This window comes from Lissotriton helveticus, chromosome 8 (genome assembly GCF_964261635.1).
Source record: "Lissotriton helveticus chromosome 8, aLisHel1.1, whole genome shotgun sequence".
NCBI classification, from domain to species: Eukaryota; Metazoa; Chordata; class Amphibia; order Caudata; family Salamandridae; genus Lissotriton; species Lissotriton helveticus.
In genome coordinates, this window is record NC_136069.1 from 37345661 (window position 1) to 37367905 (window position 22245).

General features: G+C 41.7%; 1 protein-coding gene across 1 annotated transcript in view; it reads right to left on the minus strand.

The window, feature by feature from the left end:
* Positions 1–3522: 3522 nt before the first annotated feature.
* The window catches only part of LOC144773693 (histo-blood group ABO system transferase-like), a 128254-nt gene continuing 109531 nt past the window's right edge, over positions 3523–22245 (minus strand). Inside the window, exon 6 of the mRNA XM_078658841.1 lies at positions 3523–4189. Coding sequence (XP_078514967.1) covers positions 3523–4189 — 667 coding nt within the window. The remainder of the gene's footprint in view (positions 4190–22245) is intronic.

Sequence of the window (22245 nt, forward strand, 5' to 3'; positions counted from 1 at the left end):
GTTCCTTTATTCCCAATAGGCTCTGCGCATTGGAATAATATATTCAGCAGTGTAGACGTAGGACTCAGGTCGACTAGGTCTCTACTGACTAAATTAGACTTAAGGTTTGCCAGCTAGCTCAGAGGTCACTAGAAACTTTCTCGAATAAACGAGGAGGAGTTTAACCTCCCTGGAGAGACAAGAAGGGATTAGCTTCTGACAACCATAAAACATGACAACTTTGCTCCCTCTAAAGTCGTGTGAAAACAATACATAGTTATTTCACTCAGTCACGTGTGCGTACTTAGTTTCACCAGAATGCAGAGAAAAGAAAGACGGGCGTTTTCAATAAAAGGTGAGCAGTCTTCTTTCTCATACAAGTGAAATGAATTGCCACAATTGCAATACTCATAGTAAAGTAAAGTGCGTACAGTAAAAGGAGGATTATAAAATAATACTGTAAAAGCATTGATATGGTTTCTTAGCAATATGATACTTTAAAATAGATAAAATATATACATACATATATACATTGACTAAAGTACTCAACTGGTGCTTCTAAATACGCCTACTCCGGTGTACCTGACTTAAGCCTAATACGTGGGAAGGAGTAAGTAAGTAGCAGTTTAAGTTAAGTTTGTTTTGCCAAGAATCTTACTCAAGAATTCTCTTTAAGGTTTTAGTCAGCTCCGTACCTGGGAAATAGAAAGCAGGAGGTCTTGTATCTCTCTCTCAGGACTCGATATCCCAGTAACCAGCGAAGGTATCTGGAAACACCGGAGCTGGATTTCTCGGCAGGAGAAAAGACAGTGTCTCTCTCAGTGCGTCAAAGGGGAGGGGCAGCGTCCGTGGGCTCTCGGGCAAGTAGATAGCTGCTCTGCTCCAAAACCACAACCGTGTGTTTGCTTAAGGCAACGTTGGTATATTTATACCTGAAAGGTGCCGGGTTTGACGTAAGGTTGGACATAAGACGTCAATAAAGATGTCACTAAGAACTGGCCGTTCTTACAGTGCTTCACCGGAGTTATAGGACAAAATCAAAACAAAAGCAATGGAGATTTTCCCGGATGCTGGAGGTTTGGTTTGTTTAGAGAACTCGTTGTGCTTTCTAGGGGTCCGGGGAAGTAGCCTTGCTTAATGTGACTGCATGGGCTACGACTGAATATGGATATGATTACTATGCCGTTATAGGGATATTATCGATTATAACCGAACAAGGGCATAAAATAGAAATATCGATATAGGTTCCTAGATAAAAACACAATAGGTGCAACCCATCTCTTGGGTGAGCATTTTGACATGATTGGGGAGCTCAGTCTTGGGACCGGGAATAGATTAAAAGGCTCGTAGGTGTCCTTCAGAGTACTTCATTTAGTTTGAATTAGGGCATCTTTGGCAAATTGCCACACTGGTCAGAAGGGTGGATAGCCGAAACGTCTATACATTTTTACCATGCACACTCTCATACTACATGCTCAGCGTTTACCAGATTTTGGATGTTCATGCTCATTTTTAACCAGGCACTCCCCAGTGTGCTAGTTTGGAAAAGGTTCCTATTTCATCCCATTTGGTCATTTCAAATGAGCAGCCCCTGTGTCAAACTTGCATTAGACTATGGGCCATATGTATCAAGCACTAATGCGTTTGCAAACGCCGAAATTCGCAGAATTTCAGCGTTTGCGAACGCATTAGTGCTAATGGTATGTATGAAAGAAATCTGCGTGCAAAATAAGGACGCACATTTTGCGATTCCTTAAATGCAATGTAAGAAGCATTAAAAAAATGCAAATTGGCCTTAAGGAATCGCAAATTACCACCAACTTCTAGTTGGTGGTAATTTGCGAATTCCTTGAAAAATGCACTTTTTTGCATTTTTCAAAGTGCAATGTGAAGCACATACATGCCCTTAGGGCATGTATGCGCATCACATGTGCACCCATGCTAATTTTAGGGGTGCAAGAGGGTGTCCTTTGGACACCCCTGAACCCTTGCAATTATTCTCAATTTGCGATTCTCCTCAATTTGTGATTCTCAAATTGTGAATCGCAAATTGAGAATAACTTCCCATTCATTCCTATGAGCCTCCTGGCCCATACAAATGAAACGGAAAGTATTCCTTAATTGCGATTCGCAATTTGCTAATCGAAATTAAGGAATACTAAGAAATCGCTAACAAATTGCGATTTTGTACATACATCTCCATTTGCGATTCTCAAATAGCGATTTCTAAATAAATCGCTATTTGAGAATCGCAATTCAGGTTGTTGATACATATGGCCCTATGTGCCTTACGGAGGACCTATTTATGGACCTGTAACTCCTAAACATTCCAAAAGTGTCCTAATGCTAACAAAATAAAGTGCTCTGAAGGACACCTACAGACAATTAATCTGTTCCTGATCGTTCGGTTGACCTCCTCAATCATATATATCCAAGTGGTCCCCCAAGAGAAGAGTTAAGGCTACTTTAGGGAAGTACACCGGGTGAGGACACGATGATGTAACGCGCCACATAAAATTATGTGCGTGAGAATCCATAAAGAAGCCAGGAGTGACTCCCTTAGATTCGGTAGAAGACTCAGGGCCATATTATCAAGAAAGGGCGATAATGGGCTTGATAATATGCCCTTGTGAATTCCCATAGAAGCCCAGGTTCACACCAGAACCTGGGCTTCAATGGGAATTCACAAGGGCATATCATCAAGCCCATTATCGCCGCTTTAGCGTCAGTTTCCTGCCGATAAAAGCGGCGATAATGTATCGCCCTTTCTTGATAATATGGCCCTCATTTTTTTAGAGTCTCTCTCAAATGTTACTGACTTATGAATGTTCGGGAAACGGAGGTAATCCGTGTAACTTTCCTCACTTTGCTACTTTTTGGTATCCACAAACCACTGTCATTTTACTACTAGTCATTTTACTAGTTCCTAAGCCACAGGCAGGTCTGTTGGCACTCCAGGAACCTCCTGAGTATGTGAGCCTTGATCTTGATGTGAAGTAACAAACAGGCATAACAGGCATCTCCAGGCCAAAGACTGAGAGGACAGATCCTGTGGATGCAAAGGAAATGCTTCAGATGGCGACGCAGCTCATGCTGTGCACACTCCCCAATACAGATGGTTGCATGCATTTTCTATGTTAGTATCACAAGTGGTAGTCATTATCTGTAGAGGTAGGTGGTGCATTCACACAGCTTCCTGTAATGTCTTAGAGAACCCAGCTGTTCCCTGCCTGACCGTATTTCTGTATTGCTATTTACCAGCTGGGCTGTAGCAATTTGCCTCTGTTTTACAGCTCCTTCATCAAGTTACTTATAATAATGTGTTCATGAGTTCATGAGTCCTCCTCTCTCTCTCTCCCCATTTAACAAATGCGCCCTATTGAATATCGGATTGGCCTACTCTAAAGAAAGTATAAGTTGAGAACTCACCAAGTCACATTTGTAGTTGTTTTTGGTTTTGTTCAGGCAATAATGTTTTTTGCACAGGTAACTTTGCTTATCTGACTTCACGAAAGTAATTTCATTTTGGGCAAAACAAAGTGTTTATAAGTTTTTCTCTCCGTGCATAATTCTTATTGTTTTTATTTCTCGTTGCATATGGAGCTCCCGTCGCCATACATATTCTGGAGAGAGGATTTTTGTAGGCTTATGGTGCAACAAATATTTATTAAAATGACTTTCGTCGTGAAACACTGCAATGATACCTTTTAGGTCGTCGGTTTTAATGGCTTGGTCACATGTTTTTGTCAGACGATAAATTTCCTGAGGCGTGCCGGCAAAGAAATTGGCCTGGTAGTAGAAGTCGCCTTCGGTTTTTGGAATATATGCTTGGGAAGATTCCCTCCTCTCAAACGTGAGGCCACCTCGTGGGTATTTGTAAAAATCAGGGTGGAGCGTGGCGACGAGGTCCCCCAGGATTTCCACTCCCACCTCATCATGAAACACCAGGTCCACATCGGCACAAACTAAATATTGCACGTCGATGACCTTCGTCTTGATGTGGAGTTGCAAAATTTCCATCCTCCTCATGAAAACTCGAATCTTCGAGTCAATGGTTGACATTTTGTAAACTTTACACTTTCGATCAGTTTGTGTTGTGGTGCACTCCACTTTCTCTGGAATGTCTGTGTAAACGTAGTAAATGACCTTGTGTCCAACCATAAAAAACTTATCTGCAGATTCCAAGAATCGTTTTAGCAGCTTCCAGTAGCTGAAAAGAAAAGAGTTACAAATGTGTTAGACATGGAAACAGAGTGACAATCTTCGAGCTTTCTTCTATTTTCTGTATGGCCGTCAGGCTTAACTCCACTACCACTAACAGTGACATAGGCAGATGCACTAAGAAGGCACTGCTCTACTAGTTATGGGATTGGGTGGTGTAAGGAAGTGCCCATATGTATGGAGTGGGCTGCTATAGATGCTACTATAGCCTTAGAACCGGTTGTAGAGGGCTATACTGGCCAATAAAGTCCCTTTAAATCGTTAAAGGCCCGAGAGGAAGGCGCGGGCCTTTAACAAGGGAGCGGGACTTTAAAGCAGGAACTACGGAGAGCTATCAGGCTATTAGAACATTCCACAACTAAAGGGCAGAATGTTCTAGGAAATAAAACAAAGGCCTCATGGGGCTCGAGACGAATGAAATCCCCTCGGGCACTATGAGGCCTTTTGTTTACGGATGCATGACGTTACAACACATACTTTTACAACGCATACCTTTACAACGCATTTTTTTACAACGCAATATCCATTACAACGGATAACATTACATTGCATGTATGGTAAGTATTGGATAGTGTAGGGGTAAAAATTACTATTCTAACTCCAGGGGTGCAACAGTAGGGTAAGTATTGGATAGGGTAGGGGTTAGAATTACTATTCTAACTCCAGGGGGGTGCAACAGTAGGGTAAGTGTTGGATAGTGTAGGGGTAAACATTACTATTCTAACTCCAGGGGGTGCAACAGTAGGGTAAGTGTTGGATAGTGTAGGGGTAAACATTACTATTCTAACTCCAGGGGGTGCAACAGTAGGGTAAGTGTTGGATAGGGTAGGGGTTAGAATTACTATTCTAACTCCAGGGGGGTGCAACAGTAGGGTAAGTGTTGGATATTGTAAGGGTACTATGCATTGTAATGTTATGCGTTGTAATGGTATGCGTTGTAATGAGATGTGTTGTAGTGGAATGCGTTGTAGTGTCATGCGTTGTAATGGTTGCGTTGTAATGGCATGCGATGTAATGGATGTTGCGTTGTAAAAGTTTTGTTGTAATGGTAGTGCGTTGTAAAAGTTGCATTGTAAAGGTTGTTTGCCTTTGTTTACAGCAGCTGTGAACATCAACATTTGAATGTTGGAGCTCTGGGCTTCTACTGGCCATACGGCACCGGGAGCACTTTACTGTCTTCAATGGGATCCCAACATTCCAATGTCCTAAATTAGCATCCAGCTCATACACAGTAAAAGTTGCAAAATGACACAATAGAATGTGGGATGCGCTAGTATTTAAGGAAATGAGCAGGATGCCTGCTCGCTTATTGGGCTTGTACAAGTTGTTTATTGATCAATTGCAACTAAGTGATCTAAAAACTCCACGAGTGACTAACCTCTCAACGGCATAGTGCTGGAGTGGGAAATTCACCTTATCTGGACCCTGTTTTTGCTGGATTTCGAACTCTGTGCACTCTTACCCCTCTTAAATAGAAGTAAAGTGCTTCCGCTTGTGCTCCCCTTTAAACATGGTTACATTGGCTCAACTCTAATTGAAATTTTGAAATTGCCTACAAATCCCTTGTATATGGAATAGGAAATGTACCCAGGGGCTGGAAGTTAAAAGCCACATGACTATTGCACCCCTATTGTGCCATTGAGAGAGAGGGCCTGGAAAACATGGCTTCTGGTCTTCAATATGTAGCCATTGATCAAGGGCTGCTGTCTGAACTTGCCCAAGTTACTGGGACTCACAAATCAGTACAGCCTGAGTTGGAACTCTGACTAGGCCAGAGTCCATCTCAGAACCCAGGGTTAACCCTACTACACCCTTTTCCTAGTACCACCACTTGGAGCTAAACTAGGAGGAACAATTGCCACCATGGTTTCTTCTGGCCTTTCTTCTTGGATAACTGGGATTCCCCCCAGATGCAGATTTTTGGGGACCACGAGAAGACTTCTGGTCTTTACCCTTTTCCCCACCCTTATTAGAATCTTGCTCCTTCTGGTCACCACCTTGGTTCCGAACCTTCTGCTTCACCCTGGTTCTGACCCATTTGTCTGCCTTCTTTCCCAATTGTTGGGGAGAGGTCAGATCAGAGTCTACCAGGTGCTGATGCAACAGCTGATTTTGATAATTATTAAGGATCTGCTCCCTCATAATTAGGTTGTACAATCCTGTATAATCACACACCTTACTGCCAAATAACCAGCCCTACAGAGCCTTAGTAGCACAATCCACAAAGTAAACCCAGTCCTGAGTCTGAGCCTTTTTTGTATCTATGAACTTTATCCTGTATTGTTCAGTGGTTAGACCAAGCCCTTCTCTCTTCAGGACTGTATAATCATGAGCATCCTCTTCTCTAACAGTGAGGAGCTTGTCTCTACCTTTGTCTGCAAAGGAGAGCCACAAGATATCTGTACACTGCTCCTGGGGGACCTGTTATGTAGCGTTTTAGGACACATATTGAAGTTTCCCGATTCATGCCCTTACATAGGTACAATTCACATTGCCCTAATACAGGCATAGAAATCATACAGGCATGGCTACTTCCACCAGTTCCGAAAAGCCACAACGATTTATTGAAAAATCGGCTTAAGTTGCTAGGGAACCTCCCCTTGCTTGATAATTGATTTGTCCAATAACTTATGGAGTTTTCAAAGAAATACCATTCCCTTGGGATTCTTTGATGACGTTATTATGTCCGACTTTACGTCAAACTAGGTACCTTCAGGTATAAATATGCCTTCACTTGCTCTAGCAAGACACGGTGGTTTGGAGCAGTTCGGCTATCTACTTGCCCGACGCAGCTCGCTACAGCAAGTGCCGAAGGAAGCCGACCCTCCAGCTGACGCACTGATCAGAGACTGTCTTTCTCTCGGGAGAATCCAGCTCCAGTGTTTCCAAGCTCCCCTTGTGGGGTGTTAGGAAATCGAGTCCGAGACAGAGAGATACCAGACCTCCTTCATTCTAAATCTAAGGTATGGAGCTGATTAGACCCTAAGAGAAATCTTGGATAGATTCTTGGCAAAGAAAACTAAACCTATGCTACACCACACTTACTTCTTCCCTTGTACTAGACTTAGGTTAGGTACATTGGGGTAGGCGTATTTTAGAAGCACCAGTTGAGTATTTTAGTCTATCTATTTATGTATGTTATTTTATATGGCTTAGAAACCATACAATGCTCTTACAGTATAATTTCATATTACTGTTTACGCTGTACGCATTATACTTTTTAGCCTGCATAACGATTGTAGCAGTTCACTTCTCTTGTATGAGAAAGAAGACTGTTCGATAAACCTTTTATTGAAAACGCCTGTCTCTCTATTTCTCTACAACTCTGTAGAAACGAAGCATGCACGATTGACTGAGTGAAATGCTTATGAGTCCTAAACATTGAGAAGTCATTAGGGAAATTTGAAAGGGCCCAAAATGATGCATCCTCCACCTTGCTTAAAACACTGAATGTACGACAATCAACCTCTATCTTTATACCAGCTAGTAGCTCCCTCGCTTCAACCAGCAACAAAAACGCCAGGGTAAAGAAAGTCACAGCTAACACTGTTAACAAACAAAATTTGCCAACCTGTCAGGAAAAGAACCCTCCTACTAAACCGGCGACAATCCTAGATGGAGGAGTTAATCTTCCCCTCACAGTGGCTGCCACTCCGAGTAATCCTCAATCCTTACCTGACATGGAAATTAAGGAATGTGAATGGGCCGCCGAGAGCTCTCCGGTCAAACTTGTACCAACCCATGTAGAACCAATGAGACAAATTAAAACTTTTAACCAGAGTATACCTACGAACCAAACAGGTGATAATCTGTCAAAACCGGCGGTAGCTAAAAGACCACCCCACATAAATCTTCCACCTGAATCCAGCCCGTACACCATCGTTATGATTGGAGTACCTAAACTAGCGGGCGAGAGGGTAGAATCTCAAGTGGATTTAAAAAACAAGGTGAGACACTGGCTTACAACCCATAGACCGATTCCCAAACATATACATGGTCATATTTCACATGTGAGAAGGGTAGACTGGGTGGGAAACAGATTTAAATCGACTGAGGGTGATTGTATTGTGGTAACCCTCGGTGACAGTCGTGCAGCTAGTTTTATTAGCAGCTGGAAAAGCGGTGTGATGAACAGTCTGATCCGCACCATGGCCTTGAGTTATTTTTACCCCTCAAACAATCCTAGCCAATATATGACACAATCACAGTCAATCCACGGCCAGGGTGGGTTGCTTGAGCCAACAGTTGATTATCAACCTAGGGAAAACACATGGCCTTATGGCCCAACCACCCCAATGAACTTCACTAACTATAGACAGGAACCCCCACGGTCGAGTAGGCTAAATAGCTATCACATAAGACAACAAGAGAGAAGGGAGCCTTTATCTCGCCCTCAACAGCAGCACTACTCATACCCACATCTTCCAAACACACAATACGGGGTTCCCATCTCAAACAGATATGACGCTTTTTATGCTCCAGATTATCTGGATGAGATTGACTGACAATTCGTACCTTCGCCCCCCCCATTCTACCCCTCCTGAGTCATCAATTAGGGAAGCATTCTCCTATAGAACACCGAGCACCGCCTCGGAGGGTACACATATCTCCATCCAAGAGGCTAGTGATACATCCAGGGCAGTTCCCTTAGTACAACATTCTGAGAGCATGCTGATTCTGAATGGGCGCACTCGCTCACATCCTTCTAGTCAAGTTCAATGCACAGTCCCTAGTGACGCTAATCTTTTATTTACCAGCAATGAAACGCAAGTATACACAACGACTGATCGAGGGGTTCAAGCGATATCTTCACCTATAAGCAAGGTCCAGATAGCAGGGTTAGGCCTCACAGCACAACGCATTATAAAACTTCTATCCTGGAACGTAGCTGGTCTGGCTGCTAAGGTTAATGACCCAATATGGATGGCTTATATAAAAAAACGATACCGTTCTGTGTTTCCAAGAAACATGGCTGGAAGATGCAAACACACACATTGAGGGCTTTCAAAGTTTTTTCCAACCAGCAGCCCCGTCGAACAGCGGAAGATCAAAGGGGGGCCTGGCAATTTATATTAGCCTCGCACTTAGTTGCCAGGTTTCAAATAGAGCATCTGACAACAGACATATCCAAGCCCTGGTGCTTAGGAGTGGTAAAAGGGCACTCACCCTTATCAACTTTTATAACGCTGTACTTCCAAATAGGGAGTGTAACATCCTCCATCTACACAAATTCTTAAAAGCAAAAGCGACAAGTCTGCCTCGAAGCACCCTCATTGCTGGAGATCTTAATGCGCATCCATGTGGCAATCCTGAAATGACACCTATTGGCCTCTTAGGATGTAATAATAGGTCTGGCTTCCATTTTGACCACTCGTCGCGTGGCACTTACGTCAATAACTTAATTGATGACAGGAACTTAACCGTTGCAATGTCCATGTCGGAGGACTTTCACATCTTTGATGTCCCTACGTATAAAGGCTATGGAAATGGTTCTTATATAGACCATATTCTTCTTTCGAGAGACCTTGTCGATCTAGTCACTGATTTTGAAATCCAAACAAGTATTTTCAGTGACCACAATCCTCTTTCCATCCAAATTGGAGGAGGCTTCTTTGAACACAGGAAGCCACGGCCCGATTGTGGCATTTTAAAACCAATAAACGGAAATCGACGTCTGAAATGGTCAAAGGTCAACAGTGACTCTCTGTACAGCTCAATCAATACTAGCTGTGGTCAAGAATTAGGCCTTTGTGTCTCTCCCACCACCCTGCCAGAAGCGACCTTAATTGCCTTCTCCATCGTGGTTGACAGAATCGGACAATTGCTAACCATACCAACGAAGGGCCACTATGAACACCAACCAAGATGGTTTGACCAAGCATGCTCAAAGGCCGGACGAAATCTAAAAAAAACACTTAAGGCTACCCCAAGAGATCCTGTTCTTATAAAGACTCTGAGATCTAAATACAAGACAGTACTGGCAGCTCGGAAAAAAGAAGTGAAAGCAGGCATTTGGGAATCTCTATGCGACCCTGCAATCCTGGGTAACAGTTCTAAGTTTTGGAGCATCATAAACAAGCCTATGTTTGATGACCCCAGCAACCCTACGCTTGGGACCAACATACCCGAGGAAGAATGGATATCACATTATAGTACAATCTTTAAAAGTGACGAGCCACAAGCGGACTTTGTTTTTAAAACTTCTGATGAAGAACTGTTGTGTTTTACAGTGGGGGAGGTGGCAAAGGGGATTCAGGATTTAACTAGCAACAAAGCACCTGGCCCTGATGGCATTCCTCCCGATTTATTTAAATCAAATATCCTTTTATGGGCCCCAGTTATTACCGCAGTTATAAATGCTGGAATTTTAATTGGTTGCCCAAAATCCTGGGGGTCCTCGACTATAGTGCCGGTATTCAAGATGGGCGATCATGGCAGTGCAACATGCTACAGACCCATATCGCTGATTAATTCAGTTGCTAAGGTGGTGGGGGGTATCATTTTAAACAGACTGATAGCATGGGCCAACGAAAACAACATATTGTCGCCAATACAATACGGGTTCAGGCCAGGTCATTCCACGATAACTCAATGCCTGAACCTGTATTTAATAAATAGCAAATATACCATAGCAAGAAAAGGGACCATCCATATGGCCTTTATGGATTTATCGTCCGCCTTCGACTGCGTAGACAGAGGCAGGCTCTGGGAGGTCCTGCAGAAAATGGGAGTGGAGCAAAACCTGGTTAATTTTTTAGCCGCTCTCCACTCGTACACAAGAGCAAACGTCCGTTATACCCAAGATATGAAGGTAACCAGGGATTTTAGGATAAATCGGGGTGTTAGGCAGGGGTGCATCCTAGCCCCCTTTCTTTTTAATCTTTATATTAATGAATTGGAGGAGCACCTACTAAAAACTGGTACAGACTACCCATATATAGGAAAGAAGGGCGTGCCCGTCCTGCTATACGCGGACGACGCCGTCCTAATTTCCAGAACGGCGATCGGTCTTCAAACCTTGTTAGACTGCTTTTTCATATTTATGAACTCCCGAGGCCTGAGCATCAACAATTCAAAATCCTTTACAATGATGACAGGTTTAACTCCCCAAAAAATATACCCCCATTTTGTAAATGGCGAAAAAATACCGACAACCAAGACTTTTTCGTATCTTGGTGTCCTTTTCGACCATAAATTAACTTGGGCACCAGCAATTCAAAAGAAAAAGGGTGAGGTAGTGTGCGCAAATGCAGCAATAGTGGACTTTGCTAAGAAAATGGGTAACAGCCCGGTGGCTGCTGTTTTGAAGCTATACCAAGCCAAAAGCACGGCCATCGCATGCTACGGGAGTGAAATATGGGGGTCAGAATCCTTAGATGTCCTTGAGGTTACTGAGAACAATTTTCTAAAGCAGGTCTTAAGGCTACCTAGGGGAACGGCAAACTTCTCCGTCCACGAGGAACTTGGTATCCCTTATCTAAGTGACAAGTTAGCTGTGAATCCCTTGCTATGCTGGCTAAATAGCTGGCTAAACATAGATATACCCCTCACCAGAAACATCTTGCAAGAGGCATTAGAGTGGGAAGGGAGGCTTAAGATCCCGTGGTTAAAATACGTTAGAAGATGTCTCCTTGAACTAGGTCGGCCGGATCTTTTTCTAGCCCCTGAGACAATAACTAAAACTGATGTAACATTCGTGAAGAACACCTTTATGTTATCCAGGCGTTTGGCGAGGGAGGAGAGTGAGTACAAGAAAAATAGTGTGAGACAGCATGTTCTAACAAAAACATGTTCACATATGGAACCCTACCTAGCTTGGCCTTTGTCTGGATATGATCGCTTTTTGCTAACAAGGTTTCGATTCAATATGATCCATCTTTTGCTAGCTGTACCAAGTGGGGCACATAGAGGACAAGTGTTGCCAGCTTGCGGCTGCGACAATAAGTCTCCGCAAGATCTGGCACACTTTTTATTTTTCTGTCAGTATTATACAGTCCCCCGTAACTTGTTTTTAAAACCTCTACTTAAACAGTTGAATTTTTTACAATTCAGACCTGCACTTTATTACCTCCAAATGTTAAACAGTGAATGTACTATGTTTATTTGTAGCTTTTTAAAACTAGCACTTAAACACAGAAAAAGCATGGAAGGTTAATTAATTTTGCTGATGAGTGTATTTATATTTCTACTGTATTTTTATCTCTTTTAAACTACAATCCTGCATTTACGCTTGTGTTTATGTCCAATGTGATATCACTCTTCTTATAATTTTTACTGTGTGCATAAATGTTTATGAAATGTACTTTTATGATTGTTATACGTAAACAATCGAATAAAGATATATTTACTTACTTACTTTGCTTATCTATTGTTTCCACGACTCTGGAGACTTTGTCAGAAACTAATCCCTTCTTGTGAATTCGAGAAAGTTTCTAGTGACCTCTGAGCTAGCTGGCACTCACTATTAAGTTTAGTATATTCGATAGAGACCTAGTCGACCTCAGTCCTGCGTCACATCTATAGTATATACTATTCCAATGCGCAGAGCCTATTGGGAATATAGGAACTACACTACATGGCGCCCAACGTTTGGTAAGGCATTAATTTAATGCTAGATACTAAAGTAACTCAGTCGTGCTTTCACAGAGAACCCTTTTTCCCCGTAAATACTCCAATAGACGTCTGAAGTGGTTAAAAGGATAAAATATCTGCCATAGCTGAGTAGGACGAAAAAACTCCTATGTATTAGCTTTTGGTTTGTTCAACGTTGAAGGATACAGTGTTCCAAAATATTGTGCACCTTATCTTTGTTTCCTTGAAACTTGCTTTGCAAAACTTTCAGTCAACAAATGTCAAATAGTGACACTGAAAACAGTGAAATTTTGGCCACAGGTCTTGACACTACAGGCTTTAATGAAGTCTAGGCGGATGCTATAATCATACCGGAAAATCTACGGAAAACCATCACTATAAAACTTATAGCGAATGGCGTATCATCAAGATGTGGTAGGGTAATTTTTGTCATAGAGGCACACAAATATTGGCAGAGAGAGGTATTCTATTCATGGATTGTTTTCCCTGAAGTTAATCCAAACACAAGTATGTTCCACTACTACAAAATAGAGGACCCTCCAATGGAATACATTCCTTTCGAGGATATTGAAATTCCATACCAGCATGCGCTCTGGTTTAAAGGCGCCCTACAACATCAAAATCACATTACCAGGCTCAGGCCGCTCGGTAGACCAGGAGCAACATGGCCGGAAATAGCCAGCTACACACCACATCCTGACATTGAAAGAATATCAGATGCAGAACTATTAGTTCAATTGAAACAACTAATGAAAATCCATAGACATTTGGTTCAATATGTCATACGGACTCTAACTGTTCAACCTCCTATAAGGATTCCACAACACAACACCCAACACCAGGGGAATACAAATAGAATTACACCACAGACTATACAATCAATCATTGGTAAATTGCCCGCAAAAAGGGAACAAATTCCATTCTGGATAGCTCAAAAAATTACTCAAATCGAGACAGTATTCCCTGATAGTACACCTCATGAGAAACACAGGATTCTAACAATCTGTTTACCATTGGGGATTGCACCACACCTAGAGGACTGTGACACTTTGGGTACAGTCTTTGCTGCAATCTACACAAAAACACATGGTGTTCCGTCCATGGTGGTGATACCAGACGTCCTGAAACAGATTCAAAATGAGTACGGGCCGGAGCCTGCTTTAAATCTAGGTATGAAATTACTGGAGGATTTCAAACAGGTCTCAGCTATAATATTAGCTAATATTAAAGGTGAAGCAGCATCCGTGGCAATCCGCCAAAAACTAAAAGAACTTGATGTAACTGAGCAACCATATGAACTGACCAGAATAATTGAAAAATCCTATGAAGAACTAGGTAGAGACAGTTTGGGTGGTAAACCAGTGAAACCCCAACTGACTGAAAGTTCTGAAAAGGTCTTTATTAAAAACACTCTCACTACTCCTTAAAAGAAGTGGGAAAACACTAAACAGACACTTCCTAAAGAGAAGCGTTCTCAATCCAGAGGTAGGTCTCCTCTAAAGGAACCCTCTGAAAAGAGGTATAACCTCAGGAACAGGGATAATTTGAGAAAACCTGATAGATATCAAGATACTGATACACATTCCTCTCGTACCTTTCAGACTTCCTCACAGTAATCGGAAAGAAGAGGACAGTCAGAACAAAAGGAAGAATGTGTGAAGTCCAAAAACGATCAACACGTTCAGAAAACTAGAAAACTCAATTCACCAAAAAGAAGGTAGCAGGTCTAAAAATCAGACATGCCGAGGATCTTGAGGACACAACTCAAGAACGGGGAGTGGGCCCAGACAATGCTAGACAGTGCAGCAGAAGTCACCATAGCTCGCAAGATCCTGAAGGATCATCTGGAGACAGTGGACTTGAATTAATGCATCCAAGTTGAAATTGCAGATACCAGGGTTAGTGTACCACACCAGTTATATGAAGTAACACTCCGGATGGAGGGGTACATAACTACAAAAATAAGAGCACTCTTTTGGGAGAAACTCTCTAGGGGTTATGACATTCTTCTAGCTGAACAAGATGGCCACCTGAATTTGTCAGGGAGTGCCCACGTGGCGAAGAGATCATTATGCCAGCCTTCTCGAATCATATTCCAATTCATAAAAAAATCACATATGCCAGAAAATGGGCTGTAGCCCAGGCTTCTGCATTATATAAAAATCATGTAGGATGGAATGAGGAATCTCCTCTCCACAAAATCCAGTAAAAACTCAACCAACTTCTCAGAGGCAGTATCCAGTTAAGCAAGAAGCTAAAAAACAGGTCAAGGAGATATTAGATCAACTTGAATACCAAGGGGTGATTGATAGATGCACCTCGTCCATGAACAATCCTTTGTTTCCTGTCTCCAAACCAGACAATACATTTCGTCTAGTTTTGGATTACAGGCACTTAATTCTTGTTGCAAAACTTTTGCAGTACAAAATGCACACAGTGCAGCACTGATGAATAACATCGTGCGCAAAAAAATCTAAAACCACATTAGATATTTCTAACGGTTTCTTCTGTCAAAATATTGCACCTGAAAGCAGGTATTTGACCGCTTTCTCAATTATGGGGGGACAGGGTCACTTCTGTCGTCTCCCTCAGGGATTCAAGAATAGTCCAGGGTTATTTTCAGTCAGAGTAACAGAGTTACTACAAAAGTATGATGATGAGGCATTATCTTATGTCGATGACATCTACCTTACAGATGATAATGTGGACAGGCACTTGAAAAGAGTGAACACCATTATACTTGGGTTCGCCTCTGAAGGCTAGAAATTCAATTGAAAAAAATTCAAGAATTGACCATCTCAATGTCCTATTCTTAGGATATGAACTATCAAGTGAAGGCAAAAGCCTGGCAGCAAACTTTCTAGAGAAATGTGCGCTGCTCCAACCTCCAAAAACGCTGAAAAACTTACAGTCAATTCTAGGTTTCCTAAACTTCAGAAGAACTTATATTCTAAACTACGCAGAAAGGGTTAAACCTCTCTACAAATTAATCAAACCTGATTTCAAACAAATGAATTGGACTTAAAAACACACAGAAAGTTTGCGTTCAGTACAAACAGACATGTTGGCAACAACAATAGACATGTTGGCAACACCACATCTGAAGATACGCGTAAATGTACGCAACCTTGTAATCCGAATCATCCCAAGAAGATGCGGATTCACGTACTTAAACTTTAATGAGGTAGAAAAATTTACCAATAGCTTATAAATAACACTTGTACACACAAGCTGAAATGAAATTCACTTCTACAGAAAAAATTCTGACAGCGGTTCAAACTTCAGTAGCAAAGGAAAGAGCCCTCGCACAGGGGAAACGCATAATTGTCATTACACCTGTACCAGCCTTAGAGGCAGTGACAAAAGCAAGCATTCCGAATGCTAAGACTTTACATCCAAGATGGATACAATGGGTTAATTCTCTTGCTGCAATAGACGTTGAATACGTTTTTGACCCTTATCTGAAAACACAAGAATTTCTACAATATGAACAAGAATGTCCTCTGCCTATTGAAATTCTGCCTGTAGAATATTATGGATGTATAATATACACTGACGGATCAGCACAGCACGCAATTGGGAGTAAACAAGCTTATAGTGCTGCGTGTGCGATCGTTAAAGGTCGCTGGCGCGATGTCAAATTCCGACCTATGGTCACTAAAACGCAATCTCTCGGAGATTGTACAGCTCAGCGAGCTGAAATCCAAGCATTCAAGATGGCACTTGAAAATACTGATCACGAATTCCCCACACTCTTAGTGTGCGATTCCTATTACTGCGTCCAATCTTACAATGAGTATTTGCAAAACTAGAGTCAAAACGGTTTCAAAGATGCAAAAGGTGGCACAATCAAACATAAATTGCTTTGGGAAAAGTAGTTCTATTACAGAAAGAACTACAAAAGTCATCAGAGTGATGGCGTTCACGTTGAAGGGAATTCATTGGCTGATGAAGCCGCGAAGGCAGCTGTGCAAGCAGCTTCCGTAGCTGCAATCACTCGTTCGAAAACGAAAATAGACATTGAAGTAATGCAGGCTGTCAAAAAGAACAGTGGTAAAACATTACCAAAAGGCTATCCACTCAAATACTCGTACATAACTGATGCAAATAATGTTCCTTGTGCTTGAATCCCTGGAGTGGTGGATAGGGTAATTCCAAACCTGGAACATAGATTAGGATTAATTTTAGCAGTACAAGAAGGGCTCACCTCTGCACACGCTGGTGTTTCTGTCACAGTGTTGTTATTAAAACAGAGATACTGGTGACCGCGCATGAGGAAACAAACTAGGAACTATGTTCTAGAATGTGAAATCTGCCAAAAGATGAAGGTTTCAACAGTGAAACGTCCTGCGCAGATGCCCCTTTTAATTTCAGATAAACCACTAGCGTGTGTTTACCTGGACCTCTGTGGTCCCTTACAAAGGGATGGCAACTATAAATATATCATGGTCGAAGTGGATTCCTGCTCAAGATTCATTTGGATGTGACCTCAGCGCTTGGCTGACGCCCGAACTGTTATAAAAGATTTGTGAGTCTTTATCGGCACATACGCAATCGGCACGCTACATTCTGACCAGGGTCCTGCGTTTACAAGGAGGCCATGGCCAGCTTGGGCATTGGATTGCGGTACTCAAGTCCATTCCATCCTGAGGGAAATTCTGTAGTGGAAAGAAAAAAACGGGACATAAAGCAATCTATAACAGCTAGGGTATAAGGCTCGGGTGACAGGTGGGTCAAACATCTAATAAGTGTCCAACGTAGTCTAAACAATCTGCCAAGAAGTTCTCTGGGTGGAATGACTTCATATGAATTACTTTTTGGTATTAGAATGATTGTCAAAGACCTCGATCGTCATACTTCAGTGGTAGAACAAAAGCCCTTTGATATCAAAGACTGTTTGGCTGTTTTGCAGGACTTAAATAAAACAAGAAGTCTAAGCAACACAATACAGAAGCAAATGACCACTGAAGCAAAACCACCCGCCCCAGCAAGGCCTGCCTGGATTCCAAAGATTGGGGATCTGGTCAGAGAAAAGATCACGGACAAGAAGGAATTTGGGCCTTCTTACAGGCAACCAGTACCTGTTTTAGCAATCCACAGGACAAGGACAGTGTTACTACCGCCCCTTGCTGGAAGAAAGGAAAAAAGGGTCATATCCATCGACCTGGTAAAACCACATCATGTGGCCGATCATAAGTAGTAGGCCGAGTGGACTCCAAAGATGTAGCAGACAACCAAATCTGGCTACTATCCAAGAGGTTCAAACTGAAAGCCTCATCACCTTTGAAGAATCTGCAGTGCGAAATGAAGGACTATGCAACAAAGCCATGGAACTTGTGCCTCTTGAAACCCAAATAACAATTCATCAAGAATCACCTGTCTACAATGATGTAACATCCGAGTACACTAATATGACAAAAGATCCGGTAACTCCAGTGATTTCCAGTAATCCTGATGCAATACCAATAATTGACAGAACTGCCTCTGGCTATATCATTAACTTTGATACGTTTTCCAAGGATACCAGTGAGCCCGAAACAACGCCAACAAATAAAACTTTTAAAGAACAAGTAACAGAACTTTTTCATGAACTTGAAAAAACTAAGCTGGTTTCACCATGGGTTGAACTTTGGATTGTGTTAGCCGTACTTTTTCTCCTACTTTGGCTAATTCTTGTATTAACTTTGGGAACGCTGACAAATGGAACATATAGTAAACTGGACAAAGCAAGTAAGAACATCAACTTGCTCCTGAAGCCACACAAATCCTATCATCGTGAACAAAGAGACTTGTCATCAGTGAACATCACAGCCGTTCCTATATCTGGTGGTATAGCCTGGGACAGAATTGATTATGACATTTTCGGTCCTGCAGAGCTGTTGAAGATTCTACATCAATTCAAGGTTTCCTTGAGTGACTTTGTTTCACCCAGCACATGTTCTGATGATTGGGACTTTGAGACTGTTAATAATATGATGTCATACTTAGAGATGTCTGCAAAATTTACAAAACATGAATACTTAGAAGGTTCATCAGATTATGAACAAATGTATTGTTATAATCACTATGGTCATCATTATTTGCACAAATCTGCAAACCCTAGAAACGTTTTTTTCTTATAATCGTGGGAACATTGCCCAACGCCGCCAAAGGGTAGCTCAAAAACATTCTATGGAAAATGTCCATACTTTTCAGGTTTTAATGTTTCAAATCCAGAATCCTTTCATTTTAAAACTATTAATAGGACAGGAAGGTGGAATATGTTGACCAATACTAAACAAATTTATTCTACTGCCTTTTATGCTCATTGTCTACTTTAGGATTTGACTTTTGGAAAGACAGCATCAAGACGAAAACTGTCTGGGGCACAAAAGACTGGCAGGTGCAGGGAGTAGAAGCTTTATTCAGAGCCTGCATCATCCCAGAACAAATAATTTTTTTAAATGACACTGTTCAACAAACATCTTGTCTTGGCCTAGCTAAGATAAAAGATTTAAACAAATCGTCTATACCTAAACCCACACCAGATAGTGATGACACTACAGATGAGGAGGTAGACGTAAAATATATTTTACAACAGAACAGAACTAATCCTTTTTGGAAAAAATGGTTAATCTGGCCCACAGACACAAACAACTGTCAAGATAGATTCCTGAACAAAACACAAGGATTAACATTTACTAGGCCAGATCCAAGATATGCCCAGAGACAACATCCAGGGATAGTAACATCATACAGTGTAGGAAAACTATGCCTTGAGTGGCTAGAAAAATCCACACTACCATAGATAAAACAACACTTAACTTTACTTAAAGATGGCGTTGATTTGAGGGACTTTTGACTAGGGCCTCGTATACCACGTCATAAACGTTTCATGTACGCCGGAATATATGCTGCTTATAAAGAAGCACGGAAAATCACGCAAATGGAAACTGCAGAACGGATACGAGAAATTAATTGTTTACATTTAGAGAAATCACTCTCTGTAGTTGACAATGGGTTAACGACTCTTTGGAGAGCATTGTATCCTCTGCCATAGACATATTTGAACAGGACTTGCTCATGTTACAGCATGGATAGTCACAATTGCTTTCTATAATGCTGCTAGGCTGGACGTTATAAAATCTTCGTTCAGGCTATGTGCCTAGGCATCTAATCAACACCACTTCATTATTTTCTGCATTTAACCTTACAGACAAACAAATCTCTTTGGCACACAGGGGAGCAGACTATACGGTGCTGAGCATAGAAAAACTGGAAAGATTACCATTACCTGTTTCTGAGAAACCAACGATCAAATGGATAATACATGGCACCATTACTCTGCCAGTGACGATATTAAATTTTCAGTATTGCTTAAAACATATACCAGCGGGCCTGTATGAAAGGTTGGGTAAAGAATACATCAAGTCAACCTGGGATTTACCATATACACACAAATGTTGGAGTGGGGGAAAATAAGTATTTTTTAGTGGTACAAACTGTAAAAGTTCACTAAGTGATACACTTTTATGCCAGGATATTAATTTACATGGAGCCTGCGATGGTTCTTCGAACAACTTATCCTGCCACCTGCAAGGTTCTCCGGCTGCAGTGATAAATCCAATTTTTGGGCAACTTTCGAATGGGAGTTATTTAATGTTGAATGATCACATCTGCTGTGGCATGTTGCCAGGAAAAGCCTATCTCGTAACTTGTCAGCCAGGGTCACTTGCTGTATGCAAGTATTGTTTCCTAAAACCAAGACAGACGGGGAGTCGCCACTATGGCCTTCACTGAACATCTCTTCTATACGAATTGATACTTTAAGCAGAATGAAAGCCATTCTTTTACAAAAAACTGTGCCACTGACCTCGTCCAAAGAGACATATGATCTGCAAGTTTCAAGGACTTCGGCGAGATACGTGCGCTTTTATCGACAAACTGCCCTATACATTTCGTAGAAATGTTAGGTCGTATCTTTAACATGTCTGATGCGAGTGGTATTGTACATGTATTTAAGACCCTTTTTTCGGGACTGTTAGCACCCTTTGAAGCAGTCCTGGGAATATTTTCAAACTTCGTGCACTCAGTGTTTGGCGGACTGCCTCTCGTTTTGGGACTCGCTGCAGGAATTCTATTTTTACTGCTTCTGCTGCGATATGTCAAGCCAATTCACCAACGACACCCAGTTCACAGTGGAGAACACTCTACTTGCAATGAGGTATCGTGAGGGCACCATCCAAATGTTGGGATTATCTTGTTTAAGAGAGCTGAATGCCACATGGTTTCTGTCATTCAGACCGATCTGGCAAGATTGCATCTTACCTGTTCTGCACTGCCTGCTATGTGGAGAAGAATGTGTGTTGGACATCTGTCTTACACTACCATCAGTCATGCCTACGGACGTTGACACTTTGCTTGGACCAGCAACGGCTCATGCACTGTGTTGTCCCCAGCGGCTACCAATCCTGATGACGGCTTTCGTTGAAATCTCACAGACACAAGTTACTGGTAGTGAGATAAGTGAGGCAACAGGTGCATAGGTACCATCTACTGCAAGCACTGCTAATGCGACTGACGGCGATGCTTCTCATCTGTGTGCTATTGACATGCTAAGCGCGGTAATTCAACTCTCAGCTACTATGATAGACGAATTCTTCGCAGACTTAGAAGATGTGATGTTTTCTCCTAACAATGAGACTGACTTGTAAATATTGGCACACAGTGTTCCGAGAGACTCCGAATTCGACCTTCATTTTTTCAAACCAAACTTCTAACTTTGGAACTCTATATTTTTCTATGATCAGACTTTTTCCAAACTCGTATTTTTTCTTTTTGGCACAAAGTAATCTGCTTAAAGTAGAACTATTCATAGAGAACAAGAATTCTTTGAATTACTTCCGGAAGACAATATTTGTCCTTGTCCACATTCAAACAGTTTTTTTAATAACTCTCCTGTGGAATGGTCTCGACTTTTTCTTCTGTATTTAAGAGCCATTTCATAAATGTAATTTTGTGATTCATTCAGGTGGCTTTGACAATGTATGCAATATGCTTTGAATGACACATTGCTTTAAAAATATGTGCAGCACAAATGCTTATTTTTGTGTGAGCCGTTTCAAATGCATTTTATGTATTTTGTGTGGGGTTTTTACACATCATGCTTTAGATATGTTTTTACTTAGCATTTAGTAATATCGAACATAATAAAGTGGAGTGGGTGTTATGTAGCGTTTTAGGACCCGTATTGAACTTTCCCGATTCATGCTCTTATATAGGTACAATTCACTTTGCCCAAATTTAGTCATAGAAATCATACCCATATTTAGACATAACCCATGCAGTCCAAATACAAGCATGGCTGCTTCCACCGGTTCCGAAAAGACACAACGATTTCTTGGAAAATCGTCTTAAGCTGCTAGGGAACCTCCCCTTGCTTGAATATTGATTTGTCCAAGAACTCATGGAGTT